Genomic DNA, 26574 nt, shown 5'->3' with positions numbered 1-26574 from the left:
CGCGTTAATTGCGTTATTTTTTTTTAACGCGTTAAATATTTCAAATTAATCGAATGCGTTAACGCGCTAATTTTGACAGCACTAATATATATATATATATATATATATATATATATATATATATATATATATACCTAGTAATGACTGTTTAATGACAATAGCATGCAGTAAGACTTTGTGTAAAGGTCTTTCTTTTACATTTTTACTGTAGCCTAAGACTATCCCACTTTTTTAAATGAACTCTTACTTTAAATTTTATAATGGATTTTAAGGATGTTAAAATGTTATAATATAATGCTATTGATGTTTTACATGTCCTTTCATCTTAGTTTACAAACCGTCATTTTATTATTACAGTCAGTCCCTTTGCGCCACCTGGCTGTAGTTAAGCGAATTATTTTAACACACGACTGAATTCAGTTAATGCCGCAGCACCGGCAAAGCCCATTTAGCTTGTCCTCCTACTGTATGTGTGTCTGCTTTTGTGTGTCAGTGTTTGTTTGTGACTCTTGTGTGAGGAATCACTAGCTTATTATCAGATGAGTTTTTGTGAGTCTGATCATAAATTAATTTAATATTCAAAAAATCACTTGATCATTTAGGTCCACATGTTAAAAGTGAAACTATTTCATATCTTTTTTTCTTGTCCTGCAGCTGAGAAAGGTTGAAAGATGATGGCGTTTGTTGAAGAACTGCTTCTGAAGTCGCTGGAGGAATTGGTCAAAGATGATCTAAAGAAGTTTCAGTGGCACTTAAAGAAACATAAGTGTATATCAACATCTGAAATGGAGGATACAGACCGGTTAAAAACAGTGGATAAACTGGTGGCGTGTTTTGGACCAGAAGAAGCTGTGAAGATCACGGTCGGCATCCTGAAGAATATGGGAATGAATGACTTAGCTGAGCAGCTGGAGAAAGAACACAAGCAAGGTGACATTTAACTAACTGTGACTGTAATACGAGCTGTAACGTGTCACTGTTTAGCAGTGTAACTCTTTGACTTACACTTTCCTCTGTGCTCTGCTGAAGTGTTTGTGTGATTTGTGTTTCCCAGTGAGTGAACTTGTCTATCTCTCTCTCTCTCACACACACACACACACACACACACACACACACAGCTCAGGCTGAGGGCAATATGAAGACATCTGATTCTGCTGGAGATCATTCAAAAGAGAAACAGGTTAAATAACTGTCACTGCTTGTACTGTACATAGAAACAAGAGGAAATAGAACAGCAATTACAGGACATAGCCCAACAGCAGCATGTCTTAAATACTTAATACATTTAATAGAACCCAGTTTACAAGCTTGATTAAAATGGTTTATACTGTGATACAATACATTTTTACATTCTGATACAAATTATGCTTGACCAGTAGGTGAAATAATTTAGTTTCATCAATGCAACATTACAATCACAAATACAAAGTATTGTAACACAGAATACTGCAAAACTGATCAGTTCTATTGAAGAACTAACTGGTGATTGATCAGTTCTATTGAAGAACTAACTGGTGATTATTCATTAACACTTAACTCACTACTGTAAACTACTAAGGAAAATGTGTTAACTAATCAGTATGTAATATAATTTTATGATTGTGTTAACCCCTTACTAGTAACCCCCCTTTTTTGGCATGTAGACAGAAATGACAAACCCAAAATAAAAAGGTTTCTGCTCGTGATTCTTTCTGACTAGATACATAATCAACCTTTGTTCACAAAGCTGACAAAGTTTACTGTTCAGGAATCAGAATCACTCAAACTGTTATGATAATAGACATATATAAAGCTCAAACATAAAAACAAAAATAAAAATATTAAAAAAATATTTTTTAAATGTATTTTTAAAATTGTTGATGTAGGATATGAGTTTGAAAACACAGTGTAGCTAAGGCCACAAGTCTTCCAAAACTTCATAAAAAATTTCATAATCGAATCTGTAAAACTGTGAATTTTATTAAATATTTTCTAAGGCCATGTCATGTGTGTTTTTAGAGAAGGCTAATCAGATTGATTCATGGCCCTTGTCATCTCTGTAAGATCTCAAATGTAAACTCTCCTCTGTATTTTGTATGTGTGTTGGCTTTGCAAAACTCCCTGACTCATTGTTCTATTTTTCGCGAAGTGTCACGAGATTTTCGCGAAGTGTCGCAAGACTTGAAACTGAGTGTTGTGTCATTTCCCTTTAAATATGGCCACGCGCTGTTGTTTAGTGTGTGTGTGCGGGAGATGGTGTGTTGAGCTGCTGCAGGTGGGCGTTTAGTCGGTAAAAGATTTTATTAATTTAACTCCTGGTTTAAATTATGTATGTCAACCTTTATGTGTATTGTATGTGTATATGGATCTGATAGCAGGTGCTAGTGCTGGCTGTACTTTAATTATACTGAGTCTGACTGTATATATATATATATATATATATATATATATATATATATATATATATATATATAGTGCCTATTTAACTGCGTTATACATTAAGCTTAATATTGTTGCATTACGAAGTTGTCAACTACCCTTTTTGATTCTGAAGTGCATTTTGATTATATGTATTGATGTTGTCTATTTATAAGAGTAATCTTGTTGATTGTTAAATTATTTATATTGCTATATGCAGTATTTAATTTGAAGAATGTACATGGAACACATTAATTGAGATTAGGATGATATGATGACTTTATTGTATTATGGTTATGGTGATTAACAGTTTAGATGCTTGGAACCAGAGTGATGTATTAATTGGTCCCGTTTTGTACAGGCCAGGTTCTGCGCATTGATGGCGAGCCACTAGGCCCAAAAACTGATGCTTTGGGATGCATTCATCTATTGGCGTGGTAGGAGGTGCTGCAGCTGTTAATTGATACACCTGCCACACACCCTCAAAGACATTTGAACACACCTTTTGGGGATTCTCTATACATCAATACTGAGCTTGTGAACTGTTCCATTATGGACCCCTTGGACTCTGCCTGTCTTGAGGGCTGTGTGTTGTGAACTGCTGTGGCTTTTTGCACCTTTTTTTATTATGCTTTACCAAATGCTGAATTGTTGTATGTTCATTAATCAATTTGAACTGGATACTTCCTATGTGCAGGTGTAAATATTGTAAATACTTGTTGTTCTATATGTAATACAATTCACAATTGCACTGCAGCCTTGACTCTGTGTATCATTGAACTTTACCTTTTCCTCTTTGAGCCAAACTAGAACCTTCTGATACTGGTCCAACATTTTAATTTATGCACTTATAGATGCTACATAACTTTGGCGAGCCGGCCAGGAGGAATTGGTAAGTTTAATGTGCATTGGAGTTATTGATTTGGGTTATATTGCAGTTCAGTAAAAATAATGGATGTGTTTTTGAAACGTGGTATTAAAATACCAAAAGCTGTGTTGTTGGAGGGCATAACTGGACCAGGAAGTAATGAAGTTATTGAGCTTTTAAGCCAATATTGGTCAGTCGATAAAATTGAGGAAATTTCTGAGACCGAATCGGAGTATGATGGTGTGCTTGTGGTTGAATTTACTACCGGTGCAGCTTTTGAATCGTTGCGTCCCATTTTGCCATACACATGGGTCTCGTCTAAAAAGACACATACATGTTGTATTTTGGAGTTATCTTCTGTTTGTACAGATCACCTTGCTAAAGCTAAAACTATGTTGTATTTGTCTGATTTGAAGAATTTAGCCAAATTAACTGGGGTTGACTACACAGAAGTACTCAAAACAACAAATGTCTCAGATTGTACTTTCGGTTTCTGAGCTCTGCCCTGCGCCTCATGTGGAAGATCCGTCAGTAACTGGGTCGCCTACGCTGCCATAGCCATCAGTGAAGCAATCAACTCAGTCTCCATCAGCCATTCCTGTTCCCCTTGTGGACACTGCTGCTCCCAGGTCTGTCGCTGAGCCCTGCAGTGACCCAGCTAATCCTAGGCAGCCAGGTATGAGACATTCAACTTCCAGCATTGATGTCCATCCACCTGAGGTTCAGCGCTACGTAGTAGAGTACATTGTGAAGAATGAGGAGAGTGCAGTACATCATCAGAGGCTCAGAGTATTCTCAGGTCGGTTTCCCAGACCCACTCATGAGGCTGACTATGACACCTGGCGGTTGGGAGTAGAACTTTTGGTGAAGGATCCATCTGTGTCCGACCTCCATCACTTTAGGAGGATAGTGGAGAGCCTCCTTCCTCCAGCAGCAGACATGATGAAGCAATTGAGTACCAGCATGTTACCTGTAGTGTATCTAGACACTCTTGACTCTGCATATGCTACTGTTCAAGATGGGGACAAACTGTTTGCTAGATTCATGGACACATTTCAGGATACCGGCAAGAAACCATCTGCCTACCTCCAACGGCTCCAGGTTGTCCTGAATTCTGCCATGAAAAGGGATGGAGTCATAGGGTCTGAAGTAAATCGGCATTTGTTGAACCAGTTTTGTCGTGGATGCTGGGACAATTCTTTGATTGCTGAGCTCCAGCTAAAACAAAAGAAGACATGTCTACCCACTTTTGCTGAACTGCTGCTCCTCTTGCGCACTGAAGAGGACCGAGAGGCAGCAAAAGCTCAGCGAATGAAGCAATATCTGGGGTCTACACGACAGAAAGCTACATCTCATGCCCAGTTTGCTCGTGTTAACCTTGAAGATGGGACTGCAGTTACCGCATTGGTTAACATCACCCAGCAACTGGCTCAACAATTAGCTGACGTCCAGCGACAGTTTGCCATGCTAACGGCCAGGCCGTCAAGGACCAGCCTTATTCTTAAGACTTCCACCTATAGTAAGCCACATGCCAGGGCCACTAATCAGCAGCCTTGTCGCTCCCCACTTACTCCGGCAAAACCTGATTATTGCTTTTGGTGTGGTGAGGATGGTCACATCCGTCCCCAGTGTGAGAATGAACCAAATTCTACCCTGGTTGCTCGTTAAAAGAACAGTTCAATAGCAACCAACAAAACGCTTCCAACTCCATCCATTTAAACTAAGTTCGGTCCTTGTTGTGGGACAGACAGGGGCCAGAGGGGACCAAATCTGTCCAAAGGAAAAAAAGATTGTCAAGTGTGCAGAATTGTCACAGTCTAAGATAAAGAATGTAACCATACAACTTCCAAAGGGCTTGGTGGGTTCAAAATGTTCTGCAGTTGTCCAAATTGCTGGACAGAACTACCCTTGCCTTTTGGATACAGGTTCACATGTCACCACGATTCCAGTCTCTTTGTACAATCAGAGTCTCAGCGATCACCCTATGAAGCCGCTTTACGACTTACTCCAGGTAGAAGGTGCCGCCGGTCAGTCAGTACCATACATGGGGTATGTATAGATGACCATAGGCTTTCATAAAGAGTTCTTGGGAGAGGAATTTGATGTACAGATTCTTGCCTTGATTGTACCCGATGGTCATCCTGAGGGTTTTTCAATGGTGCTTATTGGCATCAATACTCTGGAGCCTTTATTTGAGCGATATACCAGCAGTGATATCTCTAATTTTTAACCTACGGCTCAAGGGTACTGTGCAGTCTTAAAGCTCCTACAATTGAAGCACCAACAAAGCCAGCTGGGTCGAGTAGGATCCGTGAAGTTGTTGAGTCAGACATCATTACTGATCCCTTCTGGTCAAACCATTGTTCTAGAAGGCTCTGCCAGAATACACAGTCCAACTACAGTTCAATGGGCTGTGATTGAACATCTTATATCCCCCCTCCCTGGCGGGCTATGTGTCTAGAGTTGTGTCATCACATTCCCAACTCATGCTCCCTATAAGGTTCTAGTTCAAGAATGTTCTCAAAGAAGCACTTTGGAGTTAAATTTTGGTGAATCGGTTATCCCACCTGAATGGAAGGAGCGAGTAACATCTAAGCTCAACCAAATGCCTGAAGTGTTTTCTCACCATGATCTTGATTTCGGCTGTATGGACCAGGTAAAACACCATATCAAGCTCCACCATGAAACCTCTTTCAAGCTTCGAGCTAGGCCGATCCATCCCCATGACATTGAAGCTGTTCGAAGCCATTTGCGGGATCTGCTTGGAGCTGACATCATCCGGGAGTCTGAGTCATCATTTGCCTCCCCAATTGTGGTGGTCCGGAAGTGGAATGGTGATGAATTAAATTGACAAACTGTGAAAGACGCCTATGCCCTGCCGAACCTTGAAGAGTCGTTTTCAGCATTAACAGGCTCCAGATGGTTTACGGTTCTGGATCTAAAATCTGGATATTACCAGATTCAAATGAATGAAGCTGATAAGGCTAAAACTGCGTTTGTGACACCGTTGGGGTTCTGGGAATGGAATCGGATGCCGCAAGGTGTTACGAATGCTCCAAGTACATTCCAGAGACTTATGTAGAAGTTTATGGGTGATCTGAATATCAAGGAAGTCCTTGTATTTCTAGATGACATCATTATTTTCTTTGACACCTTAGAGGAGCATGAGAAGCACCTATTCAGAGTACTTACCCGCCTGAAGGAATTTGGTTTGAAGTTGTCTCCTGAAAAATGTAAATTTTTCCAGTCTAGTGTACGTTACTTTGGACATGTTGTATCTGAGAAGGGGGTTGAAACGGACCCTGGAAAAATGTCTGCTCTCAAATCCTGGCCAGTCCCCCTAAATCTTAAAGAACTACGGTCTTTTCTAGGATTTGCAGGATAGTATCGGAGGTTCATAAAAAATTACGCCACCATAGTAAAACCACTTAATGTCCTTACGAGAGGCTATGCACCCCTTCGTCAGTCTATCAAAGATAAAAAACCTGCTGGAAAGTTCTTGGATCCAAAGCAGTCCTTTGGGGAGAGATGGACGCCTGATTGTCAGGCTGCTTTTGACATAATAATTTCTAAGCTAACATCTGCTCCTGTCCTTGGGTTCGCCAATCCGAAGTTGCCCTACATCCTTCACACTGATGCTAGCATAATTGGATTGGGAGCCGTTCTATACCAGGAACAGGACGATCAACTCCGGGTAATTGCTTAAGCCAGCCGAGGCCTATCTCAGAGTGAGTCTCGATATCCGGCACACAAACTTGAGTTTCTGGCCTTAAAATGGAGTGTTACAGAGAAATTCCATGAATATCTTTATGGTGCTAACTTTTCAGTTGTTACAGACAACAATCCTCTTACGTACGTTTTGACCTCAGCAAAATTGGATGCCACAAGTCACCGGTGGCTAGCTGCATTATCAACTTATTCCTTCAAGATGCAGTATAGAGCTGGCAGACACAACTTTGATGCCGATGCTTTGTCTAGACGTTACAATGAAGTGTCCGATAAGGCTTCAAGCTGTGAAGAATGGGACCTTGTGAACCGCCTAGCAGAGCAACTGTGTGACCCTGGTGAAGCTGTTGAAATTGACCCCGACATCGTGGTCGCTATATGTCAGAGCAGCCTAGTTAGATCATGCCATCCTGCTGATTATACTCAATCTGATGTGACCTTAGTTGAGTCTTTTTCTGTCCATGCTAATATTATTCCTAACTGTTTTTCTGAGGAAGAGTCACATGGCCTTCCTGTCATTTCTCCTTTGAACCATGCTGACTTAAGAGAAGAGCAGTGTGCTGACCCAGCAATTCGAGAAGTCATTTACCAGCTTGAGACAGGGGAAAAGGTTTCTTCCACTGTCAAAGAGGAACTTCCTGAGCTTCCATTGTTGTTACGGGAGTGGAATCGATTGGAGCTGGAAGATGGAGTTTTATACAGGTGAAGACAGGACGAAGATAAACTTACCCTTCAGCTTGTTCTGCCTCCAGTGTTGCAGTCTGTAGTGTTGAAGAATCTCCATAGTGACATGCAGCACATGGGTATAGAGCGAACTCTGGATTTGTTGCGGCAGCGATTCTTTTGCCCAAAAATGGCTACTAATGTCGAGAACTTTATTAAGACCTGTGGTCGTTGTATAAGACGTAAGACTCCTCCTGATAAGGCAGCTCCTTTAGTAAATATTAAAACCAGTCGCATTCCAGAACGTTTACATTCTGACCAAGGTACAGACTTTGAGTCTAAGCTGATTAAAGAGCTCTAAGATGTAGCCGGCATCAAGAAAACTCGGACCACTCCATAACATCCCAGGGGCAACCCTGTTGAGCGCTTTAACCGGACACTGTTAAACATGCTGGGAACTCTCGAGAACAAGCAGAAGGCTAAGTGGAGGGAGTACGTTAAACCTCTTGTCCATGCGTATAACTGTACGCGGAATGAGGTAACCGGGTTCACACCTTATGAACTTCTGTTTGGACGATCCCCACGACTCCCGGTTGACTTGCCAGTATGTAACTCTCCATCTCCCTCGCACTCCCAGTATGTGAAGGATTTAAGATCACGTCTCGAGGAGAGCTATAAGCTTACATGCCAGAATTCTCAGAAGTCAGCTAAAAGGAACAAAAGTTGGTTCAATCAATGTGTAAAACCTGCAAGCTTGGATGTTGGGGACAGAGTCCTTGTTCGGAATGTTAGAATCCGAGGAAAACACAAGCTCGAAGATAAGTGGGAACAAGAGGTGTATGTGGTTGTAAAACGTGCATGGGATCTTCCAGTTTACATTGTCAGACCAGAGACTAGGGAGGGACCTACCCGTATGCTCCATCGTGATCTGCTCTTGCCCTGTGGCTTCTTATCAGCTCCGGTAACAGAGGATTTCTCAGAAGATCTTATTTCTCAAAAACCCCATACTCGTAGCCAGAGTCGCAACCGTACTGACCAAGTTGATTTCTTTGAGGATGGGGATACAGCGAATGCTGAACTTACCATCTTTGGGAGTTTTCCCCAGATTCCAATGAAGTTTAGTGTGGAAAGAGTTTATAAGAGTACTCTTGTTGATTGTTAAATTATTTATATTGCTATATGCAGTATTTAATTTGAATGTACATGGAACAAATTAATTGAGATTATGATAATATGATGACTTTATTGTATTATGGTTATGGTGATTAATAGTTGAGATGCTTGGAACCAGAGTGATGTATTAATTGGTCCCGTTTTGTACAGGCCAGGTTCTGTGCATTGATGGCGAGCCACTAGGCCCAAAAACTGATGCTTTGGGATGCATTCATCTATCGGCGTGGTAGGAGGTGCTGCAGCTGTGATACACCTCCACACACACCCTCAGAGACATTTGCACACACCTTTTGGGGATTCTCTATACATCAATACTGAGCTTATGAACTGTTTCATTATGGACTCCTTGGACTCTGCCTGTCTTGAGGGCTGTGTGTTGTGAACTGCTGTGGCTTTATGCACCTTTTTTTATTATGCTTTACCAAATGCTGAATTGTTGTATTTTTATTAATCAATTTGAACTGGATACTTCCTATGTGCACGTGTACATTTTGTAAATACTTGTTGTTCTATATGTAATACAATTCACAATTGCACTGCAGCCTTGACTCTGTGTATCATTGAACTTTACCTTTTCCTCTTTGAGCCAAACTAGAACCTTCTGATACTGGTCCAACATTTTGATTTATAATTGCAGCACTTATAGATGCTACATTAAGGTTCAAGAAAAATAACTATGAAGTAACTACTAATGAATAGTTATACACAAATAGTCACTATAATAATCAGGCTGTGGCCCACAAATCAAGTACTTGAGTAAAAATACAGATACCCCAATAAAATATTACTCAAGTAAAATTATAAGTAGGCCTATTCATTTTAAAAATTACTAGAATAAAAGCACAAGTACAACGTGCTACAACAGTTGCAATATTGTTACTGTCTACTCATTAGACTTAAATGGAAATAAAATATGTATTTTGTTTGCTTCTAAATGTTTAACTTTTGATTATAAAATGTTTGTTAATTTAGTTTAAATGTGGGCAGTATACATGTTACAATGGAATAAAATAAGCTATATTAAGAAATGTTCTTTTTAGAGTGCAAGTTTGATTTAAAGTTTTGATGAGTCAAATTATTATTTACTGATATGTTCACTTTAGAATACTGTTTTAGGTTCTCAGTGATTCCCGTGGAATTATCTGATAATTCTTTATTAATTACTAATGGGTTCACAATATTTTTACTTTAGAATACTGTTTCAGGTTCTAAATAAGTCTTGCAGAATTATTTGATAATTCTTTATTAATTACTATTAATTACCTGTATTTTCACTTTCCCTCAGTACTTGCCTTACACACAGAAACTGAATTAATGATAATGTGGTATAGGCTGAGGAGGCACACATAAGCCCCTTTCACACTGCCATTCCGGCAAATACACAGGTAAAGGCGGGCGTACACGGTGCGAATTCGGATGGTCGAAGATCGTATGTCAACGCAAACGGCACGAGTGAGTTTATCTGAAAATCGTACGGACGACATGATATAGGCTACGACACGATTTTACAACCTGCGAATTCCAGAAGCAATCGCACGAAGTTGATAGACGCGCTCGACTTGAAGCAGCGCTGCACGCACAGAAGGATCACTGTATGACATTACCGCGAGAGCAATATGAGAGCACACATATCCAATGCATTCGAATCGCTCTCGTGGTACTTTGATGTCATACAGGTGATCATTCTGTGCATGCAGGGGTGCCTCAAGGGGAACGCGCCTAATATAACTGCTCTCCCTCTCTCATAACTGCAAATAAAATATTGATATGAGCCTTGACTGTTTCCTGCACGTACAGGTTATTTTTCAGCAATAGGAAACCGGGACGTTTGGTTACCCTGTGTGTGTGTTCTTGTAGGCCTATATAGTTTATAAATATCTGAAATGGGTATTAAAATGTAAACATGGTTTATGAGGACAATTACTGTGCTCTCGTAAACCAAATGGCTTTAAAAAATGCTATACGGTTTTTAATAGAAATTTTAAACATGCATTTTTCGTGATGGATAGAAGTAGTGTATGGGGATATACAGTATAGAATACCGTTACGTCTATGGAGAGTCCCTGTAAACTACATATGCGTGTGTGAGAGAGAGAGCGAGAGAGAACTAAAAAGGCATTGGAATACGTTGCTAGAAACATCATACAGCGCTCGCTGTTCCTGTCAGACTTCAGCTGCCATCTTCGTCTTTCTTCTTCTGTGGTTTTCCTAGTTCGTGATTGGTCAACTTCAGATAAATCAACAAATCGGCTCGTTCAACAGCACAAATGGCACGAATTCAAACCGATAGCTCACAAACTTTTTAGACATGTTTAAAAATGATCGGGAGGTCGGGAAGTGCTCGTAAGCCACTCTGCTCGGCTCGTAATTCATCGCAAATGATACGAGCCGCGACCATACAAGAATACGCGTTCTTCGTTATAATATTGAAAACAATCGCATGCGAACTCGTACGACAGCAAAAATCGCACCGTGTATGCCCGCCTTAAAGTGTATACCCACGAATGGGCATCGCTCATTGCCCAGAGAAAAGTAGACGGCGCGTTTGGAATAAACTGAAGCATTTATAACATTTATTGCATTAAGATAAAGTAACGAGAGGAGGGTCGCCCACAGTAACGAAGTAAAAGTACAGATTTTTCCCAAAAAATTTACTCAAGTAAGAGTATAAAGTACCCATCTTTAAATATACTCCGAAAAGTATTAGTTACCCCGAAAAATTACTCAAGTAAATGTAACGAAGTAAATGTAACTCGTTACTACCCACCTCTGCTTGCTAATCATGCTAGCAACTTTGCTAATCATGCTAATGACATGGTAGTCACTTGCTTGTAATGCTAGCAATATGTTAAGCACTGTCTTTTTTAAACATCTTAAACTTTTAAATCTTTTTAAACTTTTCACATTTTCAAACTTTCTAAACTTTTCAAACTTTCTGGTCAGGCTTTCTCAAGCCAACTTAAAGTTTGTCTTGACAAACTTTTTATCTAGTTGTGTATAACTGTTCATTAGTAGTTACTTCATAGTTATTTTTGTTGAACCTTTACCCATTAGATAAATAATAGTAGTTCTTCAGGAGGTATGACAGAATATATTAGTTATTGATTAGCTAACTGTTACTTAACACAATCATAACATTTTATTACATACTGATTAGTTAAAGCTGCAGTAGGGAACTTTTGACGCTCTAGCGGTTAATAAACAGAACTGGAGTAGCCGGAGCTACTTCTCTCTGTTTATGTCTATGAAGAATCACAAAGGTACTGGGTTACTCTGCCGCGGTACCCCCGAAGCAATCTAAAATAGTCTGAATATAAACACTTATTATAGGTGCACCCTAGTGATTCAGGAGAAGCTAAAAACACGGTTTGGATAATGGATTCATGGTATATTCGCTAATTATGTTAATTTTTCTACATTTTGAACACAAACTGCAAATGACAATAGGACCACTGGGAGGAGCCAGAGGAGCTTGATTTTTTTCACAGATTATCTGTCTCATATTCTACTGTCAGGACATAATGACAAGTTTAATATGTAAAAAAATTTTTTTTTACAAAAGTTCCCTACAGCACCTTTAACACATCTTCCTAAGTAGTTAAAAGAAGTGAGTTAAGTGTTAATGAATAATCACCAGTTAGTTCTTCAACAATTCATTATTAGTTATGCAGTAAGAAAGAAACAGTATTCTAAAGTGCTACCAAAAGTATGTAAGTTATATAAAAGTTGTAAAGTATGTAAATCTTTGTAAGAATCATTAATCTTTCTCTCTCTTTCAGCTGATAAATCTCCAGTCCAGATAAGCAGCAGTGCTCAGCCTGGAGCCAATGTTGTTGAAGTGAAAGCTGAAACAGGTGCAAGTTTAAATGCTCCTGTACTCACTGGAAGCACCTTCACTGGAACAGTTAACTTCATCTACAGCTCACATGCTGCAGGAAACGGTACACTGACATCACCAATACTAGCATTTGAGTAAAGACTGGTGATGTTATGTCCTAGTGAATTTAATGGGATACATGATTTAGCACAATTTTAGTGCTATAGAATACTATAGCATAATAATCTAAATTATTATTATTCTGTATCTTGTTTATTTCTCTCTTTCTGTATTTATGTCAGATAAACTCAAATGCTCAGAGACAGCAGAGAATAACAGAGAAAAACAAGGTAAACATTTAATTTATGAACATTTATTGTGTAGCTGCTAAAGAAGAGGGTCCTTCTCCCCATTTACATATCTGATTTAACAGTAATTAATATGATGAATTAGTTCATTGATGCATTTGGTGTTATTAGTGAATAACATTATATATGCTATTTAATGTGCATATTTTGTATAAATTTTAGTCAGACTGAAATTCCTGCAGAAATAAATATATTGTGTCTATGAACGTGGAGGCAAAAGTGCAGCTACTCTTATAAAGCATTAAAAGTAGTATTCATTTTACAAAACTAGTGTATGAAATGGCAAATAAAAATTATGTAATTTCATTTTCATTTTGCACCAAACGTCGCACAAATCTATTGGAAAATGTAATTGTAAATACAGAAATGCATTGCCATTTTACATATTGTATTGTCATTTTGCATATTACATTCCAAATTAAATATTGGTGATCTGTTGCATGATGATTTGTTCTGAACATTTTTTGTTAATTTCTTGTCCAATCTATCCTTAAAGCCGTGTTGCTGCTGATGTTTTTCTTCCGCTGACCTCAACCCATGCCTTGCTTTTTCATTGGCTGTAGCTTGTCGCGACACCTGACACCATTTGATGATGAGTCAGCTGACCAATCCAGATATTTAAAATGCTAGATATTTGTTTGGTGTTGTGACATGTCAGCGAGCCTCAGTGATGCATCGTAGAGTAGTTCAAACATAAAGATTGCAGAGCGCAGACCATGTCAGAGTCTACATAAAGATTTTATAATCATTATTTTATTAAAAACCAATAACTTACACTTAACTGACTTTTCCATTTTCTCAAAGGCTCAGCTGCAGAGTACAGTGGAGCTACTCATGATGATTACACAAAGACCTCGAAGGACAAGTTAAAGCAGGAATGTGAGCGGATATTGGTTGGTAATTCACAGACGGGTGAAAATAAATACCTGGATGATATTTATACAGATTTATATGTGGTGGAGGATCAGACTGGAGGAAGAATGAATGAACACGAGGTGAGACAGATTGAATCAAAACACAACCGACCGCCTGCCAAGGACACGCCGATCCAGTTTAAAGACATGTTCAAAGACCATATGGGTCGACAAAACAGGAAAGTGTTGACAGTGGGGATTGCAGGAGTGGGAAAAACTGTCTCTGTAAATAAATTCATCCTTGACTGGGCTAAAGGAAAAGAAAATCAAGATATAGTCTTCATTTTTCTACTCCCATTCTGTAAACTGAATTTGATTACAGAGGAGTACAGTCTCATGGGATTGCTTAACACATACTGCTTTAGTGGCTTTAAAGGGCTGACATCTCTTCCTGAAGATGGCAATAAGGTCATGTTCATTTTTGATGGGCTGGATGAATGTCGCTTCCCTTTGAGCTTTAAACAGGGTGACAGTTTTACAGATGTTAATAAGAAAACAACAGTGAGTAAGATAGTTACAGCCCTAATCAAGAGACATCTGGTTCCCTCTGCTCTCATCTGGATCACATCCAGACCAGCAGCAGCCAGTCTGATACCCCGAGAATACATTGACCAGGTGACAGAGGTACGAGGATTCAATGATGAGCAGAAAGAGGAGTACTTCATCAGAAACAGCAGTCCTGAGGTTGCTGAAAACATCATCCGTCACATCAGAAAATTCAGAAGTCTGTACATCATGTGTCACATCCCGATCTTCTGCTGGATCTCTCTCACTATTCTTCAGCCTCTACTGGTTCAAGAGAGCAATGACAAAACACCTACAACCCTCACAGAGATGTACACAAACTTTTTACTTTGTCAGAAACAACAGATGGAAACAAAATATTGCGATGATGCTGAAACTAATCCTAAAGTCATGTCTTTTGATGATATTATTCTGAAGCTTGGGAAACTGGCCTTTAAACAACTACAGAAAGGTAATCTGATTTTCTACAAAGAAGATCTTGAGGAGTGTGGACTAGATACCATTGAAGGTTCTGTGTACTCTGGGTTATGCACCCGGATGTTTCAGGAGGAAAAATCTATGTCAGTGAGAAACGTTTACAGCTTCATACATCTCAGCATCCAGGAATTACTTGCTGCTCTCTATGTGTTTTTTAATAACAGAAACAAGAAAGCAAACCCTTTTCTTAAATCCTGGAAAAAACTAACATGTATCCTGTCCACAAAGCCACTGCTTAAACTTCATAAAGCTGCAGTCAATGAGGCTTTACAAAGTGAGAATGGACACCTGGACCTCTTCCTCCGATTCCTCCTGGGTCTTTCATTGGAGTCCAACCAGAGATACCTGAAGGAACTACTGCCAGGACTGAAGCTCAAAACAGAGGACACCAAAAACACTGCTGACTATATCCACAAGAAAATAAAGGTGGAGGAATCAAACGAGAGGAAAATCAATCTGTTCCACTGTCTGAATGAACTGAAAGATGACTTTGTGGAGGAAATCCAGAAGAATCTGGGCTCTGGAAAACCTTCGGAGCAGAATCTCTCTTCTGCTCAGTGGTCAGCTCTGATGTTTTTGCTCCAGATGTCAGAAGAGACTCAAGAGAAGTTTGAACTGCAGAAATACAAAAGATCTGATGAAGCACTGATGAGACTGCTGCCAGTAATCAAAAACACCAGAAGAGCGCTGTAAGAGTCTTTTTAGTATTAATTTATATTCACTGTTAGTTGTTTTAAAGGGAGACACTCCAGGCAAAAAGAATGTTTTTAGATGCACCTGTTGATTTTGGGTTTTTTGGCTTTTCATAAAGTGTTCATAAAGACTACTGGAAAGAAAACATCCAAAAGACACTATTATGTGTTTCTTTTATAGAAATATATTGCTTCCTGGTTGAGTGACAAAAAGAGATACTAAAAAATCCTTCTGTAAAAACATCTGACTAATATGAAAAATAAAAAAATCCGGTTCAGATTTTTGTACTAGAAATGTATGCAAATTTGTGCATATTTCTTTAAATAAAACCTAATTTGCATATTTTAATATAACATCTTTGTAATCAATCAGCTGGGTAATTGAAAGTGAAAAAAAGTGAAAGTCGTGACATTTGTCAAATATGGTAACCCATACTCGGAATTGGTGCTCTGCATTTAACCCATTCAAGTGCAGACACACAGCAGTGAGAAGTGAATACACTGTGAACACACACACCAGGAGAAGTGGGCACACATACACAAACACACTGTGAACACACACCTGGAGCAATGGGCAGCTATAGATCCAGTGCCTGGGGAGCAAATTGGGGTTCAGTGCCTTGCTCTTCAGATTTCATGGCACTTCCGCCATGGATATTGAGGGAGGAAGAGAGCACTGTTCATTCACTCCCTCCCATCTACAACTCCTGCCAGCACCGAGACTCAGGAGATGGGGGGGGGGGGTGAATGAACAGCGACGATAGTCCATCAGAAAGAAGCTTGGTGATAACTATTAGTTAAAGGGATGTGAAATGCTGGTTTTCACTCAATATCCTGTTAATCTTGAGTACCTATAGAGTAGTACTGCATCCTTCATATATCCAAAAAGTCTTTAGTTTTATTATATTTATAAGAGAAAAATAGTCTGTGCCGATTTTTTTCTGAAAAACACGAGCGGCTGTAAGCGTGACGTGTGGGCAGAGCTAAAGAATCACGAGTGCGAGTACATTTTTCGTTGAGAGAGTTTGGAAGTTGTGACATTACTGTGAGGAAAAAACCCATCATCCAGAACAAACCATGGCTAACAGTCAGATTCAGCATTATATTTATGATCCAGAATCAGATCCCGAGGCTGAAACTGAACGAGAGCAGCAGCAACAACGACTACAGCAGGACGTTTCTATGTAGTATGCATTGAAACTGTATATATTTGCTTAGCGGTTTTGGAAAATTACTAAGTTCCACTTTATGTCGTCTTTTTTTTTCTGTAAAGGTGTACAAGGTTTACTTGATGTGCTTACACGCCGATAGCTAAGTTAACAACACAGAGATATTTGAAGCAGTTTTACTCACCGCATGCGGTTCCAACACACGATCGTGACCCTTTTTCGTTGGGATTGCATCATCCTTAAGAAATAAACGATGTACAAATCCGGCGTCAAACTGGGCCTTGTTTGTAAAACAAGCATCTTCGAAATGCAGGGAACAAACAAAAACACTTGCACAACTCCGTTGATGATCTGTAAAAATAAACTCCATCCACTGGTCCCTTAATGTTTTTTTTTGGTAATCTGTGCAGGGTTGTCTTCCCCTCGCAACCAAAAACACAATTCTTTTGTGACATTTCGCTCTCACTCTGATCAGTGAATGTCTCTCGCTCTGATCAGCGAATGTCTCTGCTCTGCTCTACGGGAGCACGCGTTCTTCCGGGAGAAGTGCCCTTAGGACCCATATAAGGAAATTCAGCTCCATCTAATGTCACACAGATCCATACTCGAAAAAAACTTTCCAAAACTTCTGACAAACCGGAAATACTTCTTCAAACGTACAACTTAATTTTTGAAACTTTGTCCATGTTTGGCATGGGAATACAACTCTTTAACAGTATAAAAAACTCAGTATGCATGAAATAGCATTTCACCCCCCCCTTTCATATTTTTACCCTATTTACCTGCAGTGTCTTGCCTTATTAAATCCCAAAATGAATTTTTTGTCATTAATCATTTTCCTCAATGTTGTTCCAAATCCAGTTAAAGCTTGTTCGTCTTCGGAACACAATTTAAGATATTTTGGATGAAAATCGGGAGGCCTGTGATGGTCCCACAGACTAATAAGTAACAGTGTCAAGGTCCATAAAAGGTATGAAATTCGTCATCAGAAGACTACATCTCCCATCAGTGGTTCAACCGTAATGTTATGACGTGATGAGAATAGTTTCTGTACGTGAAAAAAACAAAAATAACCATTTTATTCAACAATTCCTCTCCTCTGTGTCTCTCCAAATCTGAGTAATGAATAATGAATAAAGTAATTATTTATTTTTTTCCTGTACAAAAAGTATTCTCGTCGCTTCATAACGTTATGGTCGAACCACTAATGGCAGATAGACTATTCTGACAAAGCTTTTCACACTTTCCTGGACCTTGACAGTATAGCTTACCTGGCAGTCTATGGGACACTAGTCAATGGTTTTTGCAAGTTTTCTGTGCTCCAGAATGTAAACCAAAAAAAATAAGCAAATAATTTTTTTTTTGTTCTCTACAGGCTACAGTCCTGTATTCTCACTGCACAGGCTTGTGAGAGTTTGTCATCAGTTCTACTGTCATCAAACTCTATCCTGAGAGAGCTGGACCTGAGTAACAATGATCTGAAGGATTCTGGAGTGAAGCTTCTTTCTGATGGACTGAAGAGTCCAAACTGTCAGCTGGAGATTCTGAGGTAAATGGTTTACCATAAAATAATTATCAAAATGCTATCATAATGACTTTAAAAAATTTGTCACCAACGTTGGTATGTGCTCTCAATGGAATGTTATAGAACAAGAGATAATAAATAAAAAAAAAAAAAACAGGCCTGTAATTTTAAGGGTTGTAATCCCCCTGCCCCATATTTATACAGATGCCTATTATACTCATTTTTCAACCTGAGAAATATGACATTAAATAATAGATTCCAACTATTTGCATATAAATTTTTTATTTAAAAATATGCACGTTAACTTTTATTTGTATACCTAATATGTTGAAAAAGACCGATTTACCAGACAATTTTATCCAAACTGACTTCAAAATAAGCAAATTCAACAAGTGATTCGTCTTAAGTCAATAAAAGAAGTTCTAATAATGCAAAGTTTCAAACATGGTCAAGGATCATGCAAACTAGAAACCAGGAGGGATTTAAGAAATAGTGAAAGCATAGAAGAAGGATTTTTTTTTCCCCAAGTCAGCATGATGCAGTTAAGTGCTCACAGAGGAGTTTCTTGAATTAAGTTTTTCTTAAAGTCAAGTCAAGCAGCACTTGGCGAGTGAAATTCTTGGGAGCTTGCTCCAGAAATTGCAGAAACAGTTAACATATAACCAACAGACTTCAGCAGGTGAAAGTGTGCAATATGCACATACATATGGTCAATACATACAGTGTACCATTAGATCAACTTACAGTTAACACTACACATTATACGCAATATGTACATACACACAGTTAGCCCTACAGATTAAACACTATACACGGAATGTACACATTCTGCATTCTGTAAACATATACACGCATGAAAATATGCTAAGGTACAACAGAGTGTACGTGAACTGGATACAAAAATGTCATGGATGTGCATCGGATGGTATCCGGTGGTAACGGGTAGTTTATTGTATTAAATGCAGTGTGTATGTATAGTCCAGTGTTGAACTGTTGGAGTTAAAGTTTCCCTATACACCGCCTGGTGTAGATGTCCTGGAGGGAGGGAAGCTCACCTCAAACAATGTGGCTGGCAGTTCGCACGACCCTTTTCAGAGCTTTACGGTTGCCAGCGGTGCTGTTTCCGAACTAGGCAGTGATGCAGCCCATCAGGATGCTCTCTATAATGCAGGTGTAGAATTTTCTGAGGATGCTGGGGCTCATTCCAAACTTCCTCAGCCGTCTCAGGAAGAAGAGGCGCTGGTGTGCCTTCTTCAGCACTGCATCAGTGTGTGTACAGGGAGTACAGGAGTGGGCTGAGGACACAGCCCTGAGGAGCACCAGTGTTGAGGGTCAGCGGGGATGAAGTATTGTTGCTCATTCTGACCACCTGACTTCTGCCAGTCAGGAAGTCCAGGATCCAGCTCCACAGAGATCTGTTTAGTCCCAGAGTCTGGAGCTTCGCAACAAGTATGGCAGGCACTATGGTGTTAAATGCTGAGCTGTAGTCCACAAACAGCATTCTCACATAGGTGTTCTTATTTTCCAGGTGGGAGAGAGCAGCGTGTAGGGTGAAAGCAATAGCATCGTCTGTAGAACGGTTGCTGTGATATGCAAATTGTAGCGGGTCCAATGAGGCAGGCAGCACAGAGCAGATTTAATCTCTGACGAGTCTCTCAAAACACTTACTGAAAATGGGGAGGGCAACGGCCTCCAGTCATTTAAGCATGTGATTTTGTTTTTCTTTGGTATGGTCACAATGGTATATTTTTTGAAGCACGAGGGAACCACAGACAGACAAAGGGAGAGGTTGAAAATGTCTGTGAAAACACCGGCCAGTTGGAATGTGCATGCTCGGAGCACACGGCCTGGGATGCCATCGGGACCCACAGCCTTTAGGATATTTACCCGTCGGAAGGATCGGGTTACATCCACAACAGAGAGGGAGAGTGCACTCACATCTTCTGCAGCTGCGGGAGCGCTCTCTGTGTGGGCGGGGTTGTGAGCCTTGAAACGAACATAAATGTTATGTAGCTCATCCGGTAAAGAGGCGGCGATGTTCACAGAAGCTGGTTTATTCCCTTTAAAGTCTGTGATGTTGTTGATGCCCTGCCACATGCTTCTTGCATCGTTGGTGTTGAATTGTTCTTTAGCTTTGTTTTTGTATTGTCTTTTTGTGGCTTTGATGGATTTTCTGAGATCGTAACTGGCTTGTTTGCGATCATCAGCTTTCCTGGATTTAAAAGCGGATGTCCAAACATTGCTATTAATCCATGGTTTTTGGTTGGGGTAGATGCGGATTGTTTTTGTCAGCACTACATCTTCTACACACTTCCTGATGAAACACATTATCGTTTCTGAGTACACTTCTATGTCATCATCAAACGCTGCCCGGAACATGTCCCAGTCCACCTGATCAAAACAGTCATGTAGTATAGTGTCTGATTGGTCCGACCAACATTGGATTGTCCTGAGGGTGGGTGCTCCCCGTTTCAGTTTCTGCCTATAAGCAGGCAGCAGCAGAATGGAAGAGTGATCCGATTTGCTGTAAGGTGGGCGGGGGAGGGATATTTAGGCGTCCTGGAAAGGAGAATAATAATAATTTAATAATAATAACCTTTATTTTCTATAGCGCCTTTAAATGTACATCTCAAAGCGCTGTACAGAAACAATTAAAACAGCAAAGAAGAAAGAAAATACAGCACACAAAAAGACGTAATGCACTGTAAAATAAACAAAAAAGACAATAGATCAATTAAAAGCAAACCTAAAAAAAAATGAGTTTTAAGCTGTGATTTGAAAATACCAAAAGATTTAGCCTGCCTAATCTCAATCGGTAGAGAATTCCAAAGTTTTGGAGCTAATGAAGAAAAAGCCCTGTCTCCCATTGATTTTAAACGAGTTGAAGGAACAGTTTAAAGACCAGATTCCGAAGAACGAAGATCACGTTTAGGAGTATAAAACCTCTGTCAAGTATTGAGGTGCTAAACCATGCAGTGCCTTCTAAGTAAGCATCAAAATTTTGAAGTCCACCCTAAACCTAATGAGAAGCCAGTGCCAAGACTCCAAAACGGGAGTAATATGATCATGTATATTAGTTCTAGTAAGGATTCTGGCAGCTGAATTTTGTAAGACCTGCATTCTGTTTAAGGTAGATTTTGACACGCCAGCTAACAAGGCATTACAGTAATCAATACGGGAAAACACAAAAGTGTTTATCAATCTCTCAGCAACAGTAAACGATAGCATTGGACGCAATCTGGCAATATTTCTAAGATGGAAGAATGAAATTTTAACAGTATTCAGAACATGTGGCTCAAACGTTAGCTTGGCATTGAAAATTACTCCTAGATTCCTCAATTTTGTTTGAAACGCCACATTTGTGCCAACAAGAGTTAGAACAGCCAGCTCTGATTTGCGTAGATGGTAGGCTGAACCAACAAGCATAATCTCAGTCTTTTCACTGTTAAGACAAAGAAAATTATCCGTCATCCATTCCTTCATCTTAGAAATACACTCAGAAAGAAAATTAACAGGCACAATTTCATTAGGTCTAAAATGAATATAGATCTGGGTATCATCTGCAATAGAAGAGGAATTTTAGACCAAGAGATCTCAAAAGCTGGCCAAGAGGATAAACATAAATATTAAAAAGAAGAGGGCCCAAAATTGACCCCTGTTGGACACCAGACTGCACAACATTAACCTCAGATCTAAATCCACCCATGGCAACGAACTGCTTCCGATCAAAAAGGTAGGACTTAAACCAATTAAGAGCAGTACCCCAAAAACAGTTTCAAGACGAGTAATTAATATTGAGTGATCAACAGTGTCAAAAGCGGAACTGAGATCAAGTAGGATCGAAACTGAAAGACAGCCAAAGTCTGAGGCGATTAGCAGGTCATTGGTGACCCTAACCAGAGCTGTTTCTGTAATATGTCATTTACGAAAGCCTGATTGCAGAGGCTCAAAGAGATTGTTTAACAGTGGTCCAGTGCACGATCTCCACGCGTGTTGATGTTGATGTGTTGGAAATATTTTGGCGCTATTGTTCAATAAACCGTAACAATAAACGCTGCACCTAGGTACATGGTTTCCGGCTCACTTATATTCCCGTACAGTTCCTTGAGTGCCTGGTCTGTGCTAGCCTGAGGGGGAATGTAAACAGCTGTGATAATGATTGCTGTAAATTCCCTCGGTAGCCAGAATGGTCGACACAGAAGCGTTTGAAATTCCAGATCAGGGGAGCAGAAGGATTTAATGGAGTGTAGGTTCCTTTCATCACACCACGAGTTGTTGATAAAGAAACAAACACCCCTAACTCTGCTTTTCCCTGTGAGCTCTTTCGTTCTGAACCCTGAAAGCTCGATAGCTGAGTCTGGAACCTCTGCAGACATCCAGGTTTCTGTGAGGCAAATAATGCAGCAGTCCTTTGTTTCTCGTTGGTATGAGATTTTGAGTCAGCTTGAGTTCAGTTCCATGCATTTTTCAATAAGATATAGGGACTCACAAAGTGATCTACCAAATGGTTGAGCATAACAATAAAGGGTTAAAACTAATTCAAATGTGGTCATTGCAAATATATTTTCACACTATAATGAAATTTTGGCAAGATAACGATTAAACTGTGATTAAACTTTACATCATGTAAATTTAATCTTTCGTATCTAAATAATGCTAAATAAATCTCATAAGTGCAGCGAGCATCATCATATAAACAAAGGTGGCATACACCGATTTAATTGAAATATACAGGCATATTAATACCTTAATCCCATTACTGCCACTCTGACCAAAGTGTGCATGTGCTCATGACATACACACTGATGTGACATGTACAATACGCAGATTAAAAACTATGGTGGAGAAGTGAATGTCACATTTTTGGGGAGTTTATGCTGTCAATGTTGCACTACATGAACATAATGCAGTACACTGATGGAAGAAAACATTGAAACTGACATTTTTAGGCATGTGACAGCAAAAAGGTCCAACAGAAGAACTGGCTACCAAATTTGTGTTCGATGGAAAGAGTGTGAAGGCTGTGTGTTTTAAAAACAAAAAAGCACAACGTGACCAGTGGATCTAACACTGCGACTCAAAGCATGCAATACAACCACACAAAAGTGTTTTGCACCTGTTGTAAATCAATTAAAAGGCTGATGATTGCTTCCTTCTGTGTGCATTGTGTTTTTCCATTGAAATGTATTCTAAGATTAAATTTGTCCAGTGTTTGATGTGGCAAGATTTTTTTGATTTCCAGTTTTGGAGAACTACTTTCTTAGCGACAGCTAGAGAGATGAACAATGGATTCCTGTATTTTTGCAGGATATGGATTTCGGAAAATTTGAATTTCTTCCTGCATATCATCTGCCATGCTTATTCTGAAGTCTCGCGAGATTTTGTGAATAATAATATGAATAATGGAAATCGCATGTAAACGGAAGTGAAGCGCTTTGCTCCTGACAAGTAAACATCGTAATGCGATTAAGTGCTTACTCTAATTACTGGAAACAATCACATTATTTGTACCCATGTAAACATAGTCATTGTCATTGTCAAATTATTTTTACCATTGAATGTAATTACTGACTATATGGCCGGCCATAAGTTTGAATGCTGTATTTCTGGCCATCAGAGTGAATGTTGATTTTTATGGCCAGCCAGAAAAACTACTAGGTAGTGTCAGAAAGATGTTTACATGAAACATCATGATATCTTCCTCAAATTTGAAATATAAACTCAGGAGACATGTGTCTTTCAAATCATTACTTTTCTGGATTGCTCAGGTTTGATTTGATGTATGTATATAAAATAAATAAACATTCAGTGCGGTACACATTTTTTTCAAGGTACTTCAACATCTGTTTATCTTTATGAACATTATCAACTCTGGTTGGTGGATAGTGAAAGCTCAAAGTGTCTTATTTCCAAATGTACATAAACTGTAAATGTAGACCAAATTATTCAGTAATTATTCAGTTACTATTTGAATTTGGGAAAATAATTTCTGAGAATGTGCCGGATGGAGGGAGAAAAGGACTAGACATAGTCTCAGAAAAATGTTTGCAGGAAACATATTTGTAATTTTATCTTCTTCAAATTTATAATATGAACTCATGGGACATGTGGCTTTCAACCCATTGCTTTTCTGGATTGTTTCAGGACTGATTTAATAGATTTGTTAAACAAAAATATCCACTTTATTCAACAATTCCTCTCCTCTGTGTCTCTCCAGATCAGTGTCAGCAGCATATTGGCAAATCTGAGCTGGACACAGGCAGCTATCTTCTGTGTCAGCTGCACTGCGCTGATGCACAGTTTTTTTCAAACCAAAATGTAAATCCACGTAAAAAAAACATATCCTTGTGGCACTGCTGACACAGAGGACCATACGTTGCCTGCGTACTGCTCAGATTTGTCAAAATGGCACTACGCTAATTTGGAGAGGCACAGAGGAGAGGAATTATTGAATAAAGTCATTATTTATTTTTTTCCTGTACAAAAAGTATTCTCGTCGCTCGTACATTATGGTCGAACCACTATTGGCAGATGGACTATTCTGACAAAGCTTTTCACACTTTCCTGGACCTTGACAGTGTAGCTTACCTGGCAGTCTATGGGACATTAGTCAATGGTTTTTGCAAGTTTTCTGTGCTCCAGAATGTAAACCAAAAAAAATAAGCAAATAAAAAAAAAAAATTGTTGTTCTCTACACAGGTTACAGTCCTGTATTCTCACTGCACAGTCTTGCGAGAGTTTGTCATCAGTTCTACTGTCATCAAACTCTATCCTGAGAGAGCTGGACCTGAGTAACAATGATCTGAAGGATTCTGGAGTGAAGCTTCTTTCTGATGGACTGAAGATACCAAACTGTCAGCTGGAGATTCTGAGGTAAATTGTTTACCATAAAATAATTAACAAAATGCTATCATAATGACTTTAAAATTGTGTCACCAAAGTTGGCATATGCTCTCAATGGAATGTTAGAACAAGAGATAATAAATGAAAAAAAAAAACAGGCATGTAATTTTCAGGGTTGTAATCCCCCTGCCCCATATTTATACAGATACCTATTATACTCATTTTTCAACCTGAGAAATATGACTCCGTTTGACTGTGTACACCTGAGAAGAAAACAAATGTTGAAATATTGTGATGAAAAATTGATTCCATGCATGAACTCCGCTGCACAGCACTGCACAAGCTAGCCGCACCATCTAGTGGCTGTGTGCTGAACAACCATGGCATCTAAGCCAGGGTTTAGAATTACCACTCACCAGGCATCAAGTGCCATTAAAAACTGATCTTCCCTGGACAGTATTTGAAATTTGAAAAAACAATCTGGTGTTTTACATTTTTATATACATTTACATTTATCCATTTACAAAACACTTACAAATGAGGAATACAATAAGTGATTCATCATAAAGAGGCAAGCAAACACAAGAAGTGCTTGTAATACAAAGTTTCAGACTTTGTTTAGAAGAGCACAAGCTAGAACAGAGTGCCATCTGTGTCTAAGAGCATCTCAGTTCACAGTAAATGATGCTCCACTTGAATACTATCTTACACAAGTGCTATGCGTTTGGATCACTTGGATTTTAAAATGCATAACAAAAAGAGAATGAAAGAATTTATTAGAAAGAAACTAGAAATCATAAAATAATAGATTCCAACTTATTTAAAAATATGCACATATTAACTTTTATTTGTATACCTAATATGTTGAAAAAGACTGATTTACTAGACACTTTTATCCAAACTTACTTCAAAATGAGCAATTCAACAAGTGATTCATCTTGAGTCAATAAAAGAAGTTCTAATAATGCAAAGTTTCAAACATGGTCAAGGATCATGCAAACTAGAAACCAGGAGGGATTTAAGAAATAGTGAAAGAATAGAAGGATTTTTTTACCCCAAGTCAGCATGATGCAGTTAAGTGCTCACAGAGGAGTTTCTTGAATTAAGTTTTTCTTAAAGTCAAGTCAAGCAGCACTTGAGTGAAATTCTTGGGAGCTTGCTCCAGAAATTGCAGAAACAGTTAACATATAACCAACAGACTTCAACAGGTGAAAGTGTGCAATATGCACATACATATGGTTAGTACTGTTACATCCCTGCCCCTGTTTTCTTTTTATCTTTTGAGTTCTAGGACTGACTCCTTTTTGGTGGGCGGGATTGCTCTAATGAAGATCAGCTGCACCTGTGGCAAACTATTTAAGGAGCTCATGAATTTTCCCTAGTTCTCTCTCATTTGGGTTTTGTGATTTTTGTTTGA

General features: G+C 39.1%; 1 protein-coding gene across 1 annotated transcript in view; it reads left to right on the top strand.

Moving 5' to 3' along the window:
* The first annotated feature begins 12939 nt into the window (after nucleotides 1-12939).
* Nucleotides 12940-26574, top strand: part of LOC113078666 (NACHT, LRR and PYD domains-containing protein 12-like) — a 49384-nt gene continuing 35749 nt past the window's right edge. Inside the window, exons 1-4 of the mRNA XM_026250996.1 lie at nucleotides 12940-12994; nucleotides 13817-15617; nucleotides 18165-18338; nucleotides 25014-25187. Of these exons, the coding sequence (XP_026106781.1) occupies nucleotides 12940-12994; nucleotides 13817-15617; nucleotides 18165-18338; nucleotides 25014-25187 (2204 nt within the window). The remainder of the gene's footprint in view (nucleotides 12995-13816; nucleotides 15618-18164; nucleotides 18339-25013; nucleotides 25188-26574) is intronic.

The sequence above is a fragment of the Carassius auratus genome, unplaced genomic scaffold (assembly GCF_003368295.1).
Source record: "Carassius auratus strain Wakin unplaced genomic scaffold, ASM336829v1 scaf_tig00026283, whole genome shotgun sequence".
Taxonomy (NCBI): Eukaryota; Metazoa; Chordata; class Actinopteri; order Cypriniformes; family Cyprinidae; genus Carassius; species Carassius auratus.
This window is presented reverse-complemented; position numbering and strand designations above follow the sequence as displayed.